This window comes from Neltuma alba, unplaced genomic scaffold (genome assembly GCF_004799145.2).
Source record: "Neltuma alba isolate B1F8T4 unplaced genomic scaffold, ASM479914v2 tig00013740_pilon, whole genome shotgun sequence".
Classification (NCBI taxonomy): domain Eukaryota; kingdom Viridiplantae; phylum Streptophyta; class Magnoliopsida; order Fabales; family Fabaceae; genus Neltuma; species Neltuma alba.
The window spans coordinates 19,524-36,781 of record NW_021637882.1 but is presented as its reverse complement, the minus strand read 5'-3'; the positions used below and the strand labels follow the sequence as shown (position 1 = coordinate 36,781).

Here is a 17,258-nt window from a genome sequence, read left to right as displayed (position 1 = left end):
AAGCCATTGCTTCTTCTCAGGAGAAATATGACTTCGAGGTTCTACACTCTGAATTTGTCTGTGTGTTGTTTGTGTGTGGTTCTTATGGTCAAGTTTCCATCAATATGCTTGCTAATCAAATGTTTTTAAACTCAATCATTTACAGATAAGATGGCACACCAGATTATCAACTCGACCCCGATGCTCCAAAAGAAGGTGTGGACAAGAGAGAGTATTACAGAGAAAGTTCGGATCTCGATCAGAACAGATGGAAGCTCGGATGTCAGAGGTTCTGTAGCTTTCGTTTTTTTGTGCATAGTCCCTTTTTCAGTCACACATATTTTCTTGCTATTTGTTTTTTATCATTCACGTGAACTAGTCATTTTACAAATGTGGTATTTGCAGGTTTTTGAGAAAGTAGGCCTGGGATATAACATGTCTGGACTAACGTAAGCTGAGGATGTCTGGACTAACGTAAGCTGAGGAGTGGTTTAATTTAATATTTTTCAATACCACAATCATTTTTCTTGTTGAGATTCAAATTCAACTAATACTGTCATAATCATTCACAGGGGAAACACTATGGACAGCCATAGGCTTATATATTTTGCTGGACAGCAGGCTCAGACAGGCAACATCGCCTTGTAGAAGAATTGTTTCTGGGTTACTTCACGCAGGGAAAATACATTGGTGACCAGTAAGTGCATCTGGTGTATGTTCCCCTCGTTTTTGTTTCGTATATATGCTGTCATACTTCATCAGGTGTTACATTATTTGATTTTTGGGATGATTAAACCTGTGTATGATTCATCTGAACATGTCTTTTTTTTGGTCACTGCTGTAGACGAGATGAATACTACTAAATGGCTTCTCTAAAAGCTTGTGTGATTTGTATAATGTCCAAGGATAAGGAAAGAAATGGATGCTCAGTATGAAACTAGCATGTAACTAGGCCCACAACCTCAATACAGCTTGATTTAGGGTGGCTATATTTTTCTCTGAATGTGGTTTCTTGTTGAAGTTACGTTTGGATTTGATGAGAACAGAGGAGAATATATGGAAAGGAAATTTTATTTGGTCATTTCCACTTTCCTTTCCCTTTCTTCATCATTTTCCTTAATCCAAACATACCTTAAGTGATATGCGTAATCATTCATTCATTTTGTTTGCTTGGTCGTAGTGATTTTCTTCTGGAATGTGCCAAGAAGGTTAACTTAGAAGGGGCAGCTGAGTTTCTTCAAGACTGGAACACTGGGCTTAAGGAGGTACTTTCCATATGCGCGCGCACACGCACGCATATGTTGATTCCTTCATGATGCATTTGGTTTCAAATTCTTACATTCACTACATAGCAAGCCCCATGTATTGCACAAAGCAAATCACATTATTCACGAATTATGAATAGTGCTACTCACAATAAATTATACATGTTTGTGTGTGTATATCGATGATGCATGAGATTTGAATTTCTTGTGCAATAGTTTTAAACTCTTTTTTTTGCCTTTAGTTGTTGGGCAAGCAAGTATTCAAATTTATAGTCGTCAGTTAAACGTAATGATATAACTGTGTCGTTTGTGACTGACCAGGTCAAGGAGGAGCTTAATACACACTCTGGAAATGTCAGGGGAGTTCCATTCTATGTGGTGAGTGTATAAAATTCCACTCTTTTTCTGGTTTCAGATTCAGAATATTGATTTTTCTTCTTCTTCTTGGGATAGATTAATGGAAGTTGCAAGCTTAGCGGTGCTCAGCCCCCTGAGCTCTTCTTGAAAGCTTTTGAATACCAACAGTAGCGTGTGCGACATCTGCAGGTTTATACAGTGATGCTGCGGAATAAAGATGAAAAAACTCTAATATTATACTGTCTGCAGACTCCTTAGGAAGATTACGTTTACTCCTTCTTACCGCTCCATATTTCTTGTCTTGGTCTATCCAATTCAGCCTTACATCCTTCAAATTCCACCATTTCCTATGTATGATCTATTTTCTTTTGCATTTGTAGCCGTACTGTATTGGATAAACTTTTTTGGCCAAAAAATTGACTTTGGCTATATATGAATGAAAAATCTAAAATTATAGGATCTTGCGAAAATATATAATTTTTCTTTAGTGTCAACATAAACATCTTTAGAAAACTAGCTATATAGTACAATCTCCCCTCAAGCGTCTTATCATGAACATGAAATAAGGTGTCTAATTACATGGGGAAAAAAGTAGCAAGAATATGTACGTGTTTGTGAAGAAATCTAGATTGATATCTATATTGAATAATAATATCATATGGAGCTTTCACCTAAATATAATATTTCGCGCCGTGAGGAGAGAATGAAATCCCAACACATGATGGTACATACAAATACAACACAATATATTTAAGATCGTGTTCAAGAGCTGTCTTCCATTCATACAAGTCTTCTGACGTCTCATCCTAACATTTGAGAAAACAATGAAGAATTTGTATAACCAGACAATTTCAAACGGCAATTAAAAGTAACGACAACTCAATGTCCTTCCTTTATATAGAAATTTAATAGCAAATGAAGAACCTTAAGAGTGAATGCTCACCCATCATGTCCATCGGGAAACAATACAGTGAGCAGTTTCTTGACTTCTCTAACAACAACACTGAAAGATAAAACTCACATTATAAAACAGATCATCAGAATGCTATATAAAGAAGATTTCAACAACAAAAGCTTACCTCCCTGAATTTTTTAAGTCAATACCACCCAATGTCATATTTACTTCACCACCTTTCTGTAAAAGATAGACAAAGCAGCAAAGACATTGAGAGTCTAAGCTGAAGAACAAAAATAGACCCCTCTATTTATTTTTATACACTTTAAGATTAGGCAACAAATGACATAAATGTCAATGTGCCTCTTAGAAGCATATTACATATATAACCTCAAATACCAAAGAAAGTACATCTATTTACATTAAAAAAAATTGTCATATTGCAAGTAAGCCACTTAAGCAATTCCCAAGGATCACAAGGCATGCAAGAATAACTAAGGCAACTTTGCATGCCAAATTCAAGCCTCTAAATCAATCTCAATTCATAAGGAAGCATCAATCTCAATTTTCAGGCATCAATCTTAATTTTCCCACATTGGTAAGTAGGCATCAATCTTAGTTTGTCCACATTTGTCAATAGGCATCAATCTTAATTTCTCACATTCTTAAATAGGTATCAATCTCAATTTCCCACATTCATAAGGAGGCATCCATCTCAATTTTTCCACATTCGTAAATAGCATCCATCTTAATTGTCCAGCCTTCATACATAGGCATCAATATCAACTTTCCCACATTCATAAATAGGCATCACTTTTGATTTATCGCATAGGGAAATAGGCATCAATCTCAATATTCCTACATTCGTAAATAAGCATGATCTCAATTTTCCCACATTCTTAAATAGGAATGCCAAAAGCTATTGAAGAGGACAGATGTAAGCACATAATAAATTGTGACAATGTTTAGCAAGTTTAAAAATCTTTCCTACCCAAAACTAGGGGGAAAGATGAGGGGAAACTAACAAGGGACGCCAACCATATATATAAAAACACTGTCCAATCCTATATTTTGAAGTAAAAGAAAACAATACAGGTATTGAAGTGAAACATTTCATAACTACTTTGAAACTTCATATCTTGCCGGTCACTTGGCACATTATGCAAGATTTGAAAGAAAGCAACCGCGCTGGCAAAAAAAAAGAAAGAAAACAACCACATCTGACCTATGTCTTCTTCCTGATTGTGTAGCCGTTCAATTATGTTCTAAAACTTTAAAGATAGAGACTTGGATCAATATTGTAACTTTGAAGAATGTCAAGAATAAAGCTTGGTTGCCCACCTCAAAACCCCTAGTTTCACAATTTGTAAATTCTTAGTCAACAGACACCAACAAAGAAAAGTATAAAGGGTTAAAAAGAGAAACAGTAACTGTATAACAAGCTGGTCAATTCACAGTTAAACTGCCAGCAGTAAGATTGATTGCCGAGCAAAGATGATGAATCCTTTGGTCCTGCAAGTTCCTTCCATCTCCATCCTCAAATCCGACCATCATTGTGTTATTTTTTTTTCATTGCGAAAATCCAAGTACAAAAGAAACATAGAAAAATAAAGACCAAAAGAGTTACCTTTAGTCGACACCATGGATAAGCGAAAAAGAAACTTTGCCCGTCAAATCTTCTTGAAGGCATAACCGATGTTTTTAGTTATGTAAAACAAAGGCACCAACAACATCAAATGACAGGTAAGGTGCCTGTGCTTGAGAGGTAGAAGTAGTGGCCGACTCTAGAGTTTCCACTGAGGGAGAAAGAGCACCTTTTTGAAGGAACATAATCGAACTCGAAGACGCGAACCGGACCACCAAAGACCCGAGCTGAAGTACAGTAGAGTGACGGCGGCGACAATGCAGTCTGAAAATACAAGAAAACGTCGGCGCTATTTGAGAAGGAAAAGGAGGGAAGGAGAGAAGCAAGTAGCGCGCGAAGAGTTGGGGAGGGAAAATTGCAGAAAAGCTCTGCGGAGGAGGTCGGCATCTCAAAATGACCGTTGGGATCAGGGTTGGGGTGTAAGTCTTTTGTTTTTTTTTGGGGTCCAAGTGGCAGTTCAAGCCCAAAATAAATATGAAAAAATTATAAAAAAGACCGTTAAAATTAAAAAATTATATACAAAGACTCATTCATAAAAATTATTGTCAAAATATATATTAATATTGTAACATGTTTCTATTTGTAATTTTTTTATTTTGACGGTCTTTTTTTACAATCTTTAATATAAAATCCATTTTATAATACAAATTAAATTATAAAATATGTCTCATATTAAAAATGAGAAGAGTATTCACAAATTATAATTATAATTTTTTAAACAAAGTATAGTTCTTAACTAAAAAGTAAGTTTTGTCAGGAAAAAATGTAGGGTTTTTTGGTTTTTGTTTCGCAACTACACCCATTTTTCAGAATTTTTTTTTAAATAAGATATAAAGAATTAAATATATTTGCCGACGAAAAATTACACATGTAATGAATTATATTTTGTAATAATAATATTATCTCTTATAAAGTAGAATATTTATTTTTTGGCCAGAAAAAATCATATTTATTCTTATTATCTCTTAAAAATATATATTTTTACAATGTATCATTTATTTATTTTTAAGAAATTTTATAACTGATTAGAGATCATGCGAAAAAATATTTTACATAAAATAATATTATAAATATAATACGCATACTAAATTATACTCCTCCGGTCCTTAATATAAGACCCATTTAACTAATTTGATTAAATTAAGGAAGTTAGGTAAGTTAGTTAATTATAAGAAATGTGACACGTTTTTCCTAAAACACCATAATCATCTTTCTTAATACCCTCTCTCCCCTTTCTACTTGATTATAGTTGAGGGAGTATTCATAGGGGTAATTTAGAGAACATTGATAAATATGAGAAGTGGGTCTTATATTTAGGACCAAAACCAACTCAACAATTGGGTTCTATATTAAGGACCGGAGGAGTATATGATATATTTCTTGTCATGAAAAAGATTAAAAGAAAAGAAATAAATGTTCAGTATGGAAGTAGCACGTGAGCTAGGCCCGCACAGTGTGATTGAGACGATGGCTGTATTGTATTTCTTTGGATATGGTTTCCGAAGGTGTGGTTAGATTTGACGAGAACAGAGAAGAATATATGGAAAGGAGAATTTGATTTAAACATTTTCACTTTCCTTTTGGAATGTACTGGGAAGGTTGGCTTGGGGGGGGGGGGTAGCTAGCTGAGTTTCTTCAAGACCCCAGCAATGGCTTCAAGGAGGCATTTTTCCCTCACACACATAATATGAAAACTCCTTCAAGCAGCAGTTTGGTTTCAAATGGTTACTTGAATTTACTGCTCACTAAGGAATTTGAATGAATGTACTGAAATCAAAATAAAGATTCTGTTAATTTTCTGTCTCAGAATATGCTCAGCACTCTTCAAGCATATTGATTCATTGAATGAAGTGGCAGATTAATGGGAGTCGCAAAATCAGTGAAGTTCAGCCACCTCAGGTGTTCATGAAAGCTTTTGAATTTGAAGAGTGAAGTTCCATATGCATCTCCAAGTACTGCTTCTGAATAAGGAGAAAGCCAAAGCAAATATGTATCAGGAGACAAACAGGCAAATATGCAACGTCCTTTGCATAATCTCATCTCTCTTATTTTACGTTTTCCCCTGATTCATAATAGTAAACGGAATGACCTTGGGTCTGCTATTTAACTCCAAACCGCAATCCTTAATTTCTACATCTCTCTTTGTGCTTCTTTTCCCTTTATCATATACTAGTATATACGTATGTATAACGATTGCTATCACTTCACCTAAAAAAAATGATTGCTATTGTTGTACACTGACAATATCATAACAAACACAAACGTAAGGCAGTTTGACAAGGAAAGAAGTTTGGTCAAACTACGTCGTGATGAGCAATATTTCTTTTTCAGTTTAGTAAAAATTTATGATGATCTTACCCCACTATGAATTAAGGAATGGAGGTTAATTGAGAAATGATCACGTTTAGAACAGAGAATGACATTTTTATTTTCCCCCTAAGCATTACCTGTTCAGGAGACGGAACATGGCGCGTGGCCCAGACAGCCTTGTGTAGATGTATTGTAGTCACTTCCATTTATGGGCGATCATGTTTACATTTGACGTCTCAAAATTATTACTACTCTCGTTTTTAATGTAAAACTCACGTTGTAATTCAATTTATACTACTACCTCCGGTCTTTAATATAAGACCCCGTTTGACTTTTAGTTTGGTCCTAATTATAAGACCCCAATCCATTTTGTCTTTCATATTTATGCATTTTTTCCCAAGATAGTCCTTCTAATAATGATAGTTCTAACCAACACACTTAATTAGCAATGATAATTTAGAAATGACAACACTTATTTGTTACAAATAACTAACTTAACTTACTTCCTTAATCTCCTCAAATTAGTCAACTGGATCTTATAATTAGGACCGGAGGTAGTATAAAATAAGTTTCATATTAAGGTCTGAAAGAATATTAAACTGTTCATGTTTTAAGAATAAAAATATATTTTTATCCGTCTAATATCTATGGTTAAAATCTTGAAAATATTTTATTAAAAATTAAAAAAAAAATCTACTGCCATTAGTGACCCACAAATATAATTTTCTCTTGAACCCGGTTCATTTCCTGATCTTCTACCAGCAGGAATCCAACCAAACACTGCAAACTAATTGTAGTGAATTACATTGATTATAGTCCCTCTAAATAGAAAGGAGAAAGGAAGCTAAACCGTCAAACCCCAACGAAATCACTAAAAGCCTTTACAACCAAACTCATCTCGAAACTATGATAGGCTGAAAACTCGCGAGCTTGTTACCACAAAAACCCAAAAGCAAGGACATTTCTACTGTAAAGGCTAAACTTCGAAACCATAACGAAGTTTAAATCCCAAATTGCATTTTCCTTTTCCAAATTTGGCCAGAAGGGGAAGGAATGAAATGTCAAAACATCTTACGATGAGATTCAGCGTACAATAATGGTTAAGAAAACTCGTATAATCACCCACTGTACATAAAAAGCACTCACCCTGCGATATTCACAATGTCTACTTATAATGTTCCTTTCCTCTGTAGTTGGCTTCATCCACATCACAATCTTTATGTTCAAACTTAAGTTGTTTCATCAAATACCATCACCTACACCAAAGCCAAAGCATAAGTAAACAACCACTCCGTTTTAGATCATTCAACTATTAACTTGGTTCTATTGTAGTACTTAAGCTCATATATCATGAAGACACGTTTCCAGCAGCTGGAGAATAATGTTCAACCATATCCTCTCAAGCCAGGCTTGGCTCAAACACCAGTTGGATCGGTACAAAAATAATATGATAAACCATAAAAGATTGTATGGGTGTTAGTGTAAATATATAATACAAAAACATGGATGGGTAAATTCACACAAAAAAAACTGTACAGTTGAAGATGATGAGCCAAACAAATTGTAGCAGAGAAGACAGAACAGAAACCCGCTTTAAAGGCATTTGAGCATTCAATTTTCATTGGTTCAACTTCACTCTCACCTCTCAACTATCTGAACTGGCTCCGTCACGGATTTAATTGTATACCTAGAAACTTTCCTATAAGCACTTCGAAAAAGATAAAATTTGGGAATATGACTTAATAATAATACTACTACTATCAAGAACAAGACTTCAAAAAAGGAAACTACCCCTTCAAGCATGCTAATAATAACAGACACAGAGACGGCCTAGTATTATTCATGTTGAGGGATGTATTGGCAACATGAAGGGACCCGACCTACTGATCCAACTAATTTGCAGCATTCTGAGTTGTCAGAATGCTGCACATCACTGTTTACTACATAAATTGCATCTGCAATTCAAACCAACGATGCCACAAAAACAATCCAACCTACAATCAGTCATTGCACTCCCAAATGGAAACAAACCGTGCATTATGAATCATGTTTTGCACAATTCTGGCAAATGCCATGAGAAGTACAGGCAGTAAACAAAAGTTTCAAATGCTGATGCAAATTACGTTGATAGTTCTAAACACAGTTGATTACAGAGCTTGGCAATCTCTTTTTTTTTTTTTTTTTTTCCTGAGCTGAAACAGAGCTTGGCAATCTAATTCTTTGTAATCTGGGAGAATTCTAATTTTGACAACAAAACCACAAAAAAACTGACAAACTAAGCCCAGCATGAGCCAGTATCTCCGTTAAATGCAATATGAAAATCACCAAATTAACCTCAATTCTAGAAGCTTCCCAACTATTCACAAGCAAATCGTTGCATACAGCTATAATAGAGCAGTAGAGGCAGTTAAAAGAAGTTGATGGTGAGAGAAAACGAAATAGATAAGATAGAGTGTAATAATGTAGGATCCTAAGTAAACTATCACGGAATTGAGACAGCCTTCAGATTCCTTTTATTTTTATGCCTAGATAACAAGAGGCCATAAGCAGCTGAATAGCAAACATGTTCGGTAATTGCAATTATCAAGCTTCACAGAAAACTTTGACACACAACATGCTAATTGATGATGAATTGACAACCACTTCAGTCAGAAAGAAACTAGAAATTATCAAGAGAAAAAACTACCTTCCCACAAACTGGACAGCTCTCACTTCTCTCCATCCATTCGTAAATGCAACTAAGATGAAAATGATGATTGCACTTTGTCAATATCCTTGGGTTCTCTTCAGTGTATTCTGCGAACAAAAATTAACAGCATAAATATGAAACGCCATTAAAGGCCCTCTTATCTTAATAACGCATTTCACACAATCAACAAACTGATCATGCATAAGCAAGCCACAACTCCAGTCGTATAATGAAAACTCAAGATTAGCGGAAAATTCTACCTTCAAGACAAGTTGGGCAAACATCCTCTTCTTCTGATGATGCATAAGCAAGACCAGCTCCAGTTGTATATTTTGCTGATGAGAGCCTTACTGAGGACTTAGATTTGTATTCCTTTGATGCATTTTCACAGGAAGATTCATTACATTTGCCTCCGGAATTTAAAGATTCTTGATCCCCATCTATATCACCTGTTAGAGGTTCTGACTCTTCATTCAAATGACTTGAACCTTTGTCATGTCTTGAAGCAAATAAATCACGTGAGCGGAAATGCCTGGGGTCTACGTCATAAGGCAAGGGCCTTGGAGGAGAATGGTACATGTCAGACATCGAATTATCAAGTGATGCTGTAGAAGTCATAGATGCTGCCCCCTGTATAGATGAAGGAAGCGAATGCACTTCCCCCCTGCGGAATATTGCTGTATACTGAAATTTGATAAAATATGAATCAGGCTGTGTTTGTATCATCAACTAGAGCACTCATCAATAACAGAACACATCATACAGAAAAGGTATTGTAGGACTTGAACATTCTACAGACTTCACACCGAGTAAATTAGATTAAGGGATAAAAAAAATCCACTTTTATCATCTAATTGGTAATTAGCTCTTATCTGATTTTGTTTATGTTGTTAAGATGGCAAACTTGTCTCTCCAAATATTGGCGTGCAGATAGCTCATTTTAAGGCTCACTTAAAAATTGTAAGACTTACATAAACAGCCCTAAATATTGGGGGATTAGGAGGCATACTTATGACACTGGAGGGATTAAAGACCACTACCCTGAAGAGGAAAATGTAACTAATCCCCCAGCAAAGTACTTCAGTTGCATGTCAAAACGATTAAAGGATGCAAATGTAAATCTTCGGTTAGAAAAACCACATTCAAGAACCACATTATGTAAAATTGTAAATACATATGCCATTTCATAAGCACAGAATTACTAAGAAATCAATATCTCAAGTCATATGGGAAGGAATTGAAAGGACAGTTATATACAAAAGAAAATGAATGAAGGATGTACATATACAACTTTACTTAGCAAAACCTCAGGCCAGAACCTGAAATTACGATAAACCAATATGCTACTCCACTAGCAAACAAGTACATATAAATAGTAACGTCTCAAGTCACAAGGGAAGGAATCAAAATCAAATTATGGACAAATAACACATGATATGTAGATGAGAAAAGGTATTAGAAAAAGGTGAGAAGGGGCTACAGCATACCACATTCAAAAAGTTCTGTAAGAAGCAATTGAGACACCCACAATTTCTATATACAGAACTATTTCGATTTACATAATCTTCAAATTCATCAGCACTCATACAACAACAAACAGAACCCATTGTGCCAGCCTCTAGCTCTCTTTAGCTTAAAATATTTCCCTCTTAAACTGCTCAGCTAAAATAGATAGTGCAAAACCCAAGTTTTGAGAAAAAGAGCCTCCAACAGCATAAGCTGTGCTCTGATCAAGAAGCGAGAGAGGATTCTAAGCTCGCAGAAGTCCCACTGCCCCCGCAAACCAGCCCCCTCCCTCTTTAATTCAGATGCCCCTGCAAAAAGAATAATCAACTCATACTCGTCTTTCTTACATGAAAAGTGCAACAGAATCGAATAAAAGACTATAGAAAAGGTGGGAAAGCTATCAAGGCTGTCATTCAGGCAATTCAAGGCAATTCATACTTCAGTAACTAACATTTACTTTAGAAGCACCAAATGCTGTCATCGAGCAATGCAGCCAATGTCCATGGTCAAAAGCACTTCAAAGGTTACCAATGGAAGATCAGGAGTGCAATATACGAGCAAGCCGTTCAAAACAAAGAAAAACAATACAACTAAGAAATTAATATCGAATAAAAAACAAAACTCCAAATTTATTTGCTTCGAGGAAAAGATTTCGGTTCTCTGCCACAAAAGGACAATTTCACCTTGACATTTTTCCTCCGAATTGGGAAAAAAATGATCCTTTCCTTCAGTAGTAAGACACACCGATGGATGAACTAACACGAAAATCATTGCTTTCCCATGGCATATTATGATCGCTATTACCAACAACATGCCAACAGGCAGTCAAGTTCAAACGAGGAATTCGGACGACTAGAAAACCACAGATTACGGGAGAAATCGCATTCAAATTGTCTGAGCGTATCAAAGAAGAAAAATCGACCGAGAAAATTGACGAAAAAGAATACACCCAGTTGAGTTTATCAAACTACGAGACAATCGGAGTGTTCAAATCCACTATCGGATGCAAAAGTAAAACTGCGCAGAGAGGCTTGATGTTAGAAAGAGGAAATACCTGAGCGAGACAGAAAGAGAGAGAGCTGATTGGTAGAGAGAGAATTAGATTGAATGATGATCTTCCGTGAAGACAACGACAGAGGAAGCAGGAAGTCCGAAATTCGGTGGACTAGATGATTCGGAAATCTGATTCTAAAAAAGGATACAATCGTGGGGCTTTTGGAATTTACGGCGAGAATAGCTATGAGTCCACCAAATTAAGGCTGCCCTCCTGGTCTCTCTCCTCTTGTTCCCTTGGCTTGGGTGAGAACCGAGAAGGAATCAAACCCCAACTTTTACTTATAATTAAATAAAAGACTCAAGAGGCAGCCTCACTCCTGTTAATCCCGGCCCCATTCACAAAGTTGCACCGCCTGCGTCGATCGAAATTGAAATTTAAAAAAGCAAAACAAACGAAAAATATTTTTCTTCTCTCATCTACGCGCATGATTCAATGCGGCCCTCCTTGACATATTCATGACAACAAGGCCAAAGATGGTATCGGTATTCGTTATGGCGAGCGATACAATCCGTGCTTTTGTGACCGAATCTGTACCGTAACTCTTACGCTAACGCGCGAACGTTAGTTATTCCTCAATTTTCATTTGCAAATTAACAGAAAATCACGACAAAAAAGAGTGAACAGAGAAAAAAACGAATATGCATTACTAACTCATCTCCTTAAAACTAAATAACTAATTTACAAATACTAAAAAACGAATTTAATTATTTTATTATCTATGATAAATAAGTATTATATTTTTTAAAATATTATTATTAATTATGCGTATTAGTATGAAAATCTTTTAACATATACAATCACTATATAGGGACTACTTTAAAAAAATGAATTAAGATTTTTTATTTAAAATTAAAGTTGGATATCTAACTAGTTTTTATATTTAGGATGAGAGGTAATATGGTGGGTCTAATAACCTAGATAATACCAAACACCTTGTTTTGGTAACAACGAAGCGTAAATTATAACAAAAATGTGTGTGGTGTGGGTAACATACATGCCTTATATTTTTCATAGTATATTTTATTTCGTTGAATTATATGGTATTATAATCTGTAAATTCGTGCTCCAAAAAAATATAAATTCAAAATTTATCTAGCTGTGTATGCTGATATATAACATGTAATACTATGGTGTAAATATAAATAACTTATTTTAGTTAAAACACCGCATTCACATATACACCTTTTGGTCAACGATATCGTACATTCATATGGAAAACAACATGTAGAAATATTCCCAAAGTTGCTTACTGGAGTAGGTGTGCCAAAGAAGAATTTGCTTTGACTAGTTCTCCTTTGTTTTACCGCAAAACAAGTCTTTCTAGGAAATTTTTTTTTGTCCATATTATAAATGTTTTTAGAAATCTAAAAGAGCATTTGTATATTTTTCAAGCTGTGTATGATGATTTTAAAAACATTTATATTCTAAAACAGGGGGGGCTAATTTTCTTTTGTCGGAGAAAAAGAAAGGTAGTTTCCTTTCCCTTTCTGGAGTCACTATTTTTTTTGCCCCCTAAACCCTTTTGGAGTCACTTGCGAGTTGCGACAGCGTCTCCGCTGAGATGGGTAAACAATATTTCCGTGAAGTTGGCCCAAAAAAAAAAAAAAAACATTTCCATGAAAGTTTCCAATGTGCCGAGAACACATCCGTTTGTTTTTGCTTGCAGTCACACAGGCTTGGGCTTTTCGCAAAAGAAACAATGAAGTGACACGGGCTTAATATTCTCTTATATAACCCATCGTGTTTGGATAAAACAGGAGGGTTTTGTTTCTCATAAAACAGTAAGTCAAAGTTTAAATTTTTACGGAAAAAAATATTCATATTTAATGCCTGATAACAACTCATATAAGACTATTTCCAATAGAAATATGTCTATTCTTAACAAAAGAAAATTCTCTTGCACTTCTCTTGTACTCCTCTTGTTCTATTTAATTAAAAGACAATCACAAGTCTTAGCACAGTTAGTATTTAATTAAGTTTCTTAAACATCAGCACCCAACCAGAAAAAATGATCAAAAGACTGATAGAACTTTTGTTATCCTAAATTACATTATTCAATTTATCATACAGATGTATAATTTTATTTTTTTAAGTAATTGTTTTGTAGACTATGATTTTCGTGAAAAAATATATATTAAATAGAAGAAAAATTTGGAAGTTATTAAATGTTAAAAGAGTTAGAAAATTTAAAATCTCTTTAATTCTAATAAACTATATTGAGAGTGCTTTATAAGTAAAATCAGAGCGGTATGCTATCAATGCAATCTACCAACAACCGTTCATTGCATTTTTCGATTTTTTTCCCAATAAATTATAGATTATAATAATACTTGAATAAGACTTTCTTTATTCTTATTTACAAGTGGCTTTCAACTAATGCACATAAATTAAAAGCATGTTTTTGGAGTGAATCCTAAAGCATGGGTGACACATAAAATTGAATGATTGGTTTAAAAAAAAAAAAAACATAAGGGCCTGTAATGATAGAAACCTACAAAAACAGGATCAACTGTGATGAGCACTAGGCTCCTCGCATATGTCTGGTATCTAATAAAGAATGTTTATCTAATAAGAACATATCGGCGTTTTAACTCAGCCGATTGACGATTGATGGAGCAACAATTCAATCCAGACTCTCCAACGCGAAAAGAGCCTTAATAATGGAGCTGTGAATTCCATATGAATCGGTACATGACTTGAGCCTCCAGAGAATGACAATTAAGCCCAGGGCCACATAGCCAGCCACTCCTATAATCAGACTACATGGTTGCTTTTAATAGTTCATCCCAATGACTCTGTTTTAATTCAAGGACAGCAATGGATGTAACATTCATCCTGGGAGCATTTGGGTGTAAAATGAAATCACGTGTTTCATGCAAATACATGCCTGACACTGTTATCATCTAAAAGCTTTAATGGAATTCCCATTCCAATCTTCCCAACAGTCTGGCTGCATACCACTTACAGTTCTGAGTCGTGAATCCCATTAATGAATCAGTCTTTCACCGTTTTCTTATTAAGCGGCTGAAGCCAATCATTGAGAATCTTCTCTAAAATACATTTGTTCTTCTCCCACAAAGTGACAAAGACATTTTTCTTCAACTCAATCTTCTTTCAAATCCCATGCACCCATCACAAAACAAGTGAGATTATAACATAGTAAACTCATAGGCAGCTCTCTGGTGGAAGAATTTTCTCTCTCGGAGGTTTTCCTGCATCAACATTTTCTTTATTGCTTCCTTTTCCTGCTACTTTCTTAACTCCAAGTGCATTTCAGAGTTCAAACCAATCTTAAACTTCAAAAATAATATGAAAAAGCATCTCCTATAAAACTGCATCACATGGTCGTGGCCACCACAGTTTATGACTGCTCCTCCTGTGAATCCAGCAAAGACATACTTTCTCTGTGTAAATGTTGGTCCTCTGTCATGTCCTGTGGACTCACAGAATATGTGGCTGCTCTCCGTGTCTCGTGAACCAACGGGACTCCAACTGTATCTATTGGCATCTTTAATACCCACTAAAGAACAAACCTTCAACTAAATTGTTCACAGAATGTAGGAGCTTCTCTTTATCTAAACCTTCCCCTCCTCCGAAATACCTTCGTCATTAGACGTTTGGTCGAGGGATATCAGACCTACATTCACTGCTTTCTAGGTTACAGTTGACTGGGTTTTGCATGATTGGAATAAATGACCTGTTTTTGCAGGTCTATATAAGAGGTGTCTCATTTGATTTTCTTATCATGCACATCGAAAAAGAGTCCAGGAAAGATAAGAAAGAAGAAGAGACACACGAGAGCATACTTTGAGCAGTGAATAAGGCTACAGGCCGTCACCTTGTCTTTTGAAGCAGAATCTCTCAGAGAAAAATCCGTAAGAATGCCTTGGTTCCTCGTAATTCTGTTTCTCAGTCTCACATTTGGTAATGTCTCAGAGGCCACGAAGCATCCTTCTGCTGCCGTTGTGGTTGGCACTGTCTACTGTGACACATGTTTTCAACGGGATTTCCCCATGAGCAGCCACTTCATTTCAGGTGGCATCTCAATCACATTCTTCACTTGAGCCTTCCCATATTTGATGCTAATGCTATAATTCTGTATTCTTGCGTACAGGGGCATCAGTTGCTGTGGAATGCAAAGACGGGAATTCAAAACCAAAATTCAGGAAAGAAGCAAAGACAGACGAACAAGGGGAGTTTAAAGTGCAGCTTCCTTTCTCAGTGAGCAAACACGTGAAGAGAATCAAGGGATGCACTGTGAAACTGGTAAGTAGCAGTGAGCCATATTGTGCAGTGGCTTCAGCAGCAACGTCTTCTTCGCTTCGTCTCAAATCGAGGAAGCAAGGAGAGCACGTATTCTCTGCTGGGTTTTTCTCTTTCAAGCCTCTTAAACAGCCAAACCTCTGCAACCAGAAACCAAGAATTGAGAATTCCAAGCAAGTTGGTTCCTTGAAAACTGCGTTTTCTCCAAACGTAGATTCAACATTTCCGCCACCCATTCAGGACCCACCGACAAGGGATGGTTTTCTTCCTCCTCTTCCTCAATTACCAGAGATTCCTCCTCTGCCACCCCTTCCGAAAATGCAATGGCCATTTCCAGTCCCAGGAAGAAGAGTGAAAAACTCAATCAAACCTCAGTTTTCAGATAGGAAAGTAGCTCGACCTGACACGTTCCCCTTGCCGTCTTACCCAATTCCATTACCGCCAGGTATCCCCAACCCCCGCCTTGGTCCTTTTCAGCCACCTCCTCTGATTCCGAGTCCACCAGGCACACCGCCATTGAACCCTAATCCCCCACCAGGACCGGGTCTAACTCCATCTCCACAGACGGGTCTTCCTCCTTTCCCATTCTGGCCTCCACCTGGTGCACCCCCCGCTGCTTCTTCAAAGAATTCTGCTCCTTGATAAGATGGAATCCATCTACGGGTAGTCATGCAATAATTCCTTCCGCTAGAGCATGTTGTTTACTTTTCTTCGCAAAAGCTAGTAGTAACGTGAAGATGGACAGATGCGCACCGCAAGCTAACCATCATTGAAGAGTTGGGATATGGACATTGTCCTAATAAATAAATAAATAAACATTTGCCGACTCTCTCTTGAGTGTGGGAATTTGTCTCGTGGAGCACAATAGCCCAGTTTGTTCATGTAAACCAGATTAATGTTAAATCTGTTCATCATATTACAAATTAAATAATTGCTTATAGACATATACTGATCGAATTTGGAGAATGCATGATAGATCATTTCGTCATATTCACATTATAAATCATTGCTTAACAAATACAAAAAAATATTAAGCATTCCGCGTAAACTTAGTTTTTATCGTTATAAAAATAATGAATTTTGATTTTGATCTATATATTTTATTTTTTATTTATTTTTATATTTAATTCGGTTTAAGATTTATGGCTTTTTCTTGGTGACCGTTAGACCAATTCTTTATTAGTATATACTCCTTATCATTTAAATGTTAGTATATATAATTTCATAAGAATTTGATTTTGAATTTAATTAAATAAAAGAACCAAAATCAAATGCATGGTGATTTTGATTGA

At 35.9% G+C, this 17,258-nt stretch overlaps 3 protein-coding genes and 1 pseudogene across 4 annotated transcripts; 2 read left to right on the top strand and 2 right to left on the bottom strand.

Moving 5' to 3' along the window:
- Window positions 1-162: 162 nt before the first annotated feature.
- LOC114739020 (uncharacterized) lies at window positions 163-2,060 on the top strand (annotated as a pseudogene).
- A 34-nt stretch (window positions 2,061-2,094) lies between these two features.
- On the bottom strand, window positions 2,095-4,305 carry LOC114739017 (uncharacterized). The gene is made up of 4 exons (XM_028927079.1): window positions 4,124-4,305; window positions 2,681-2,736; window positions 2,545-2,604; window positions 2,095-2,407 (listed from the first exon to the last, which is right to left on the bottom strand). The coding sequence occupies exons 1-4, from the start codon at window positions 4,184-4,186 to the stop codon at window positions 2,269-2,271; spliced, it is 318 nt and encodes a 105-aa protein (XP_028782912.1). The 5' UTR covers window positions 4,187-4,305; the 3' UTR covers window positions 2,095-2,268.
- Window positions 4,306-7,412: 3,107 nt separating this feature from the next.
- LOC114739023 (E3 ubiquitin-protein ligase At3g02290) lies at window positions 7,413-12,104 on the bottom strand. 2 transcript variants are annotated; one of them, XM_028927090.1, is made up of 6 exons: window positions 11,701-12,104; window positions 11,098-11,161; window positions 10,628-10,954; window positions 9,401-9,824; window positions 9,138-9,247; window positions 7,413-7,707 (listed from the first exon to the last, which is right to left on the bottom strand). In XM_028927090.1, the coding sequence occupies exons 3-6, from the start codon at window positions 10,745-10,747 to the stop codon at window positions 7,681-7,683; spliced, it is 681 nt and encodes a 226-aa protein (XP_028782923.1). In that variant the 5' UTR covers window positions 10,748-10,954; window positions 11,098-11,161; window positions 11,701-12,104; the 3' UTR covers window positions 7,413-7,680. The 2 variants fall into 2 exon arrangements, with proteins under 2 accessions (XP_028782923.1, XP_028782921.1); XM_028927088.1 differs by lacking the exon at window positions 11,098-11,161.
- Window positions 12,105-15,359: 3,255 nt separating this feature from the next.
- LOC114739022 (formin-2-like) lies at window positions 15,360-16,620 on the top strand. Its single transcript, XM_028927087.1, has 2 exons — window positions 15,360-15,738; window positions 15,818-16,620. Exons 1-2 carry the CDS (start codon window positions 15,585-15,587, stop codon window positions 16,606-16,608), a joined length of 945 nt encoding a protein of 314 aa, XP_028782920.1. The 5' UTR covers window positions 15,360-15,584; the 3' UTR covers window positions 16,609-16,620.
- Window positions 16,621-17,258: the final 638 nt, after the last annotated feature.

What these genes read in the sequence shown, in the direction of transcription:
- LOC114739017 (XM_028927079.1), bottom strand. Translation starts at nt 4,186, where the DNA reads ATGCCTTCAAGAAGATTTGACGGGCAAAGTTTCTTTTTCGCTTATCCA. An exon ending in GACTTAAAAAATTCAGGGAG is followed by an intron (nt 2,605 to 2,680) that starts GTAAGCTTTTGT and finishes TTTATCTTTCAG; the next exon opens with TGTTGTTGTTAGAGAAGTCA. An exon ending in TTTCCCGATGGACATGATGG is followed by an intron (nt 2,408 to 2,544) that starts GTGAGCATTCAC and finishes CTCAAATGTTAG; the next exon opens with GATGAGACGTCAGAAGACTT.
- LOC114739022 (XM_028927087.1), top strand. Translation starts at nt 15,585, where the DNA reads ATGCCTTGGTTCCTCGTAATTCTGTTTCTCAGTCTCACATTTGGTAAT. An exon ending in GAGCAGCCACTTCATTTCAG is followed by an intron (nt 15,739 to 15,817) that starts GTGGCATCTCAA and finishes TCTTGCGTACAG; the next exon opens with GGGCATCAGTTGCTGTGGAA.
- LOC114739023 (XM_028927090.1), bottom strand. Translation starts at nt 10,747, where the DNA reads ATGGGTTCTGTTTGTTGTTGTATGAGTGCTGATGAATTTGAAGATTAT. An exon ending in TACAGAACTTTTTGAATGTG is followed by an intron (nt 9,825 to 10,627) that starts GTATGCTGTAGC and finishes ATCAAATTTCAG; the next exon opens with TATACAGCAATATTCCGCAG. An exon ending in TTGCCCAACTTGTCTTGAAG is followed by an intron (nt 9,248 to 9,400) that starts GTAGAATTTTCC and finishes TTTTGTTCGCAG; the next exon opens with AATACACTGAAGAGAACCCA.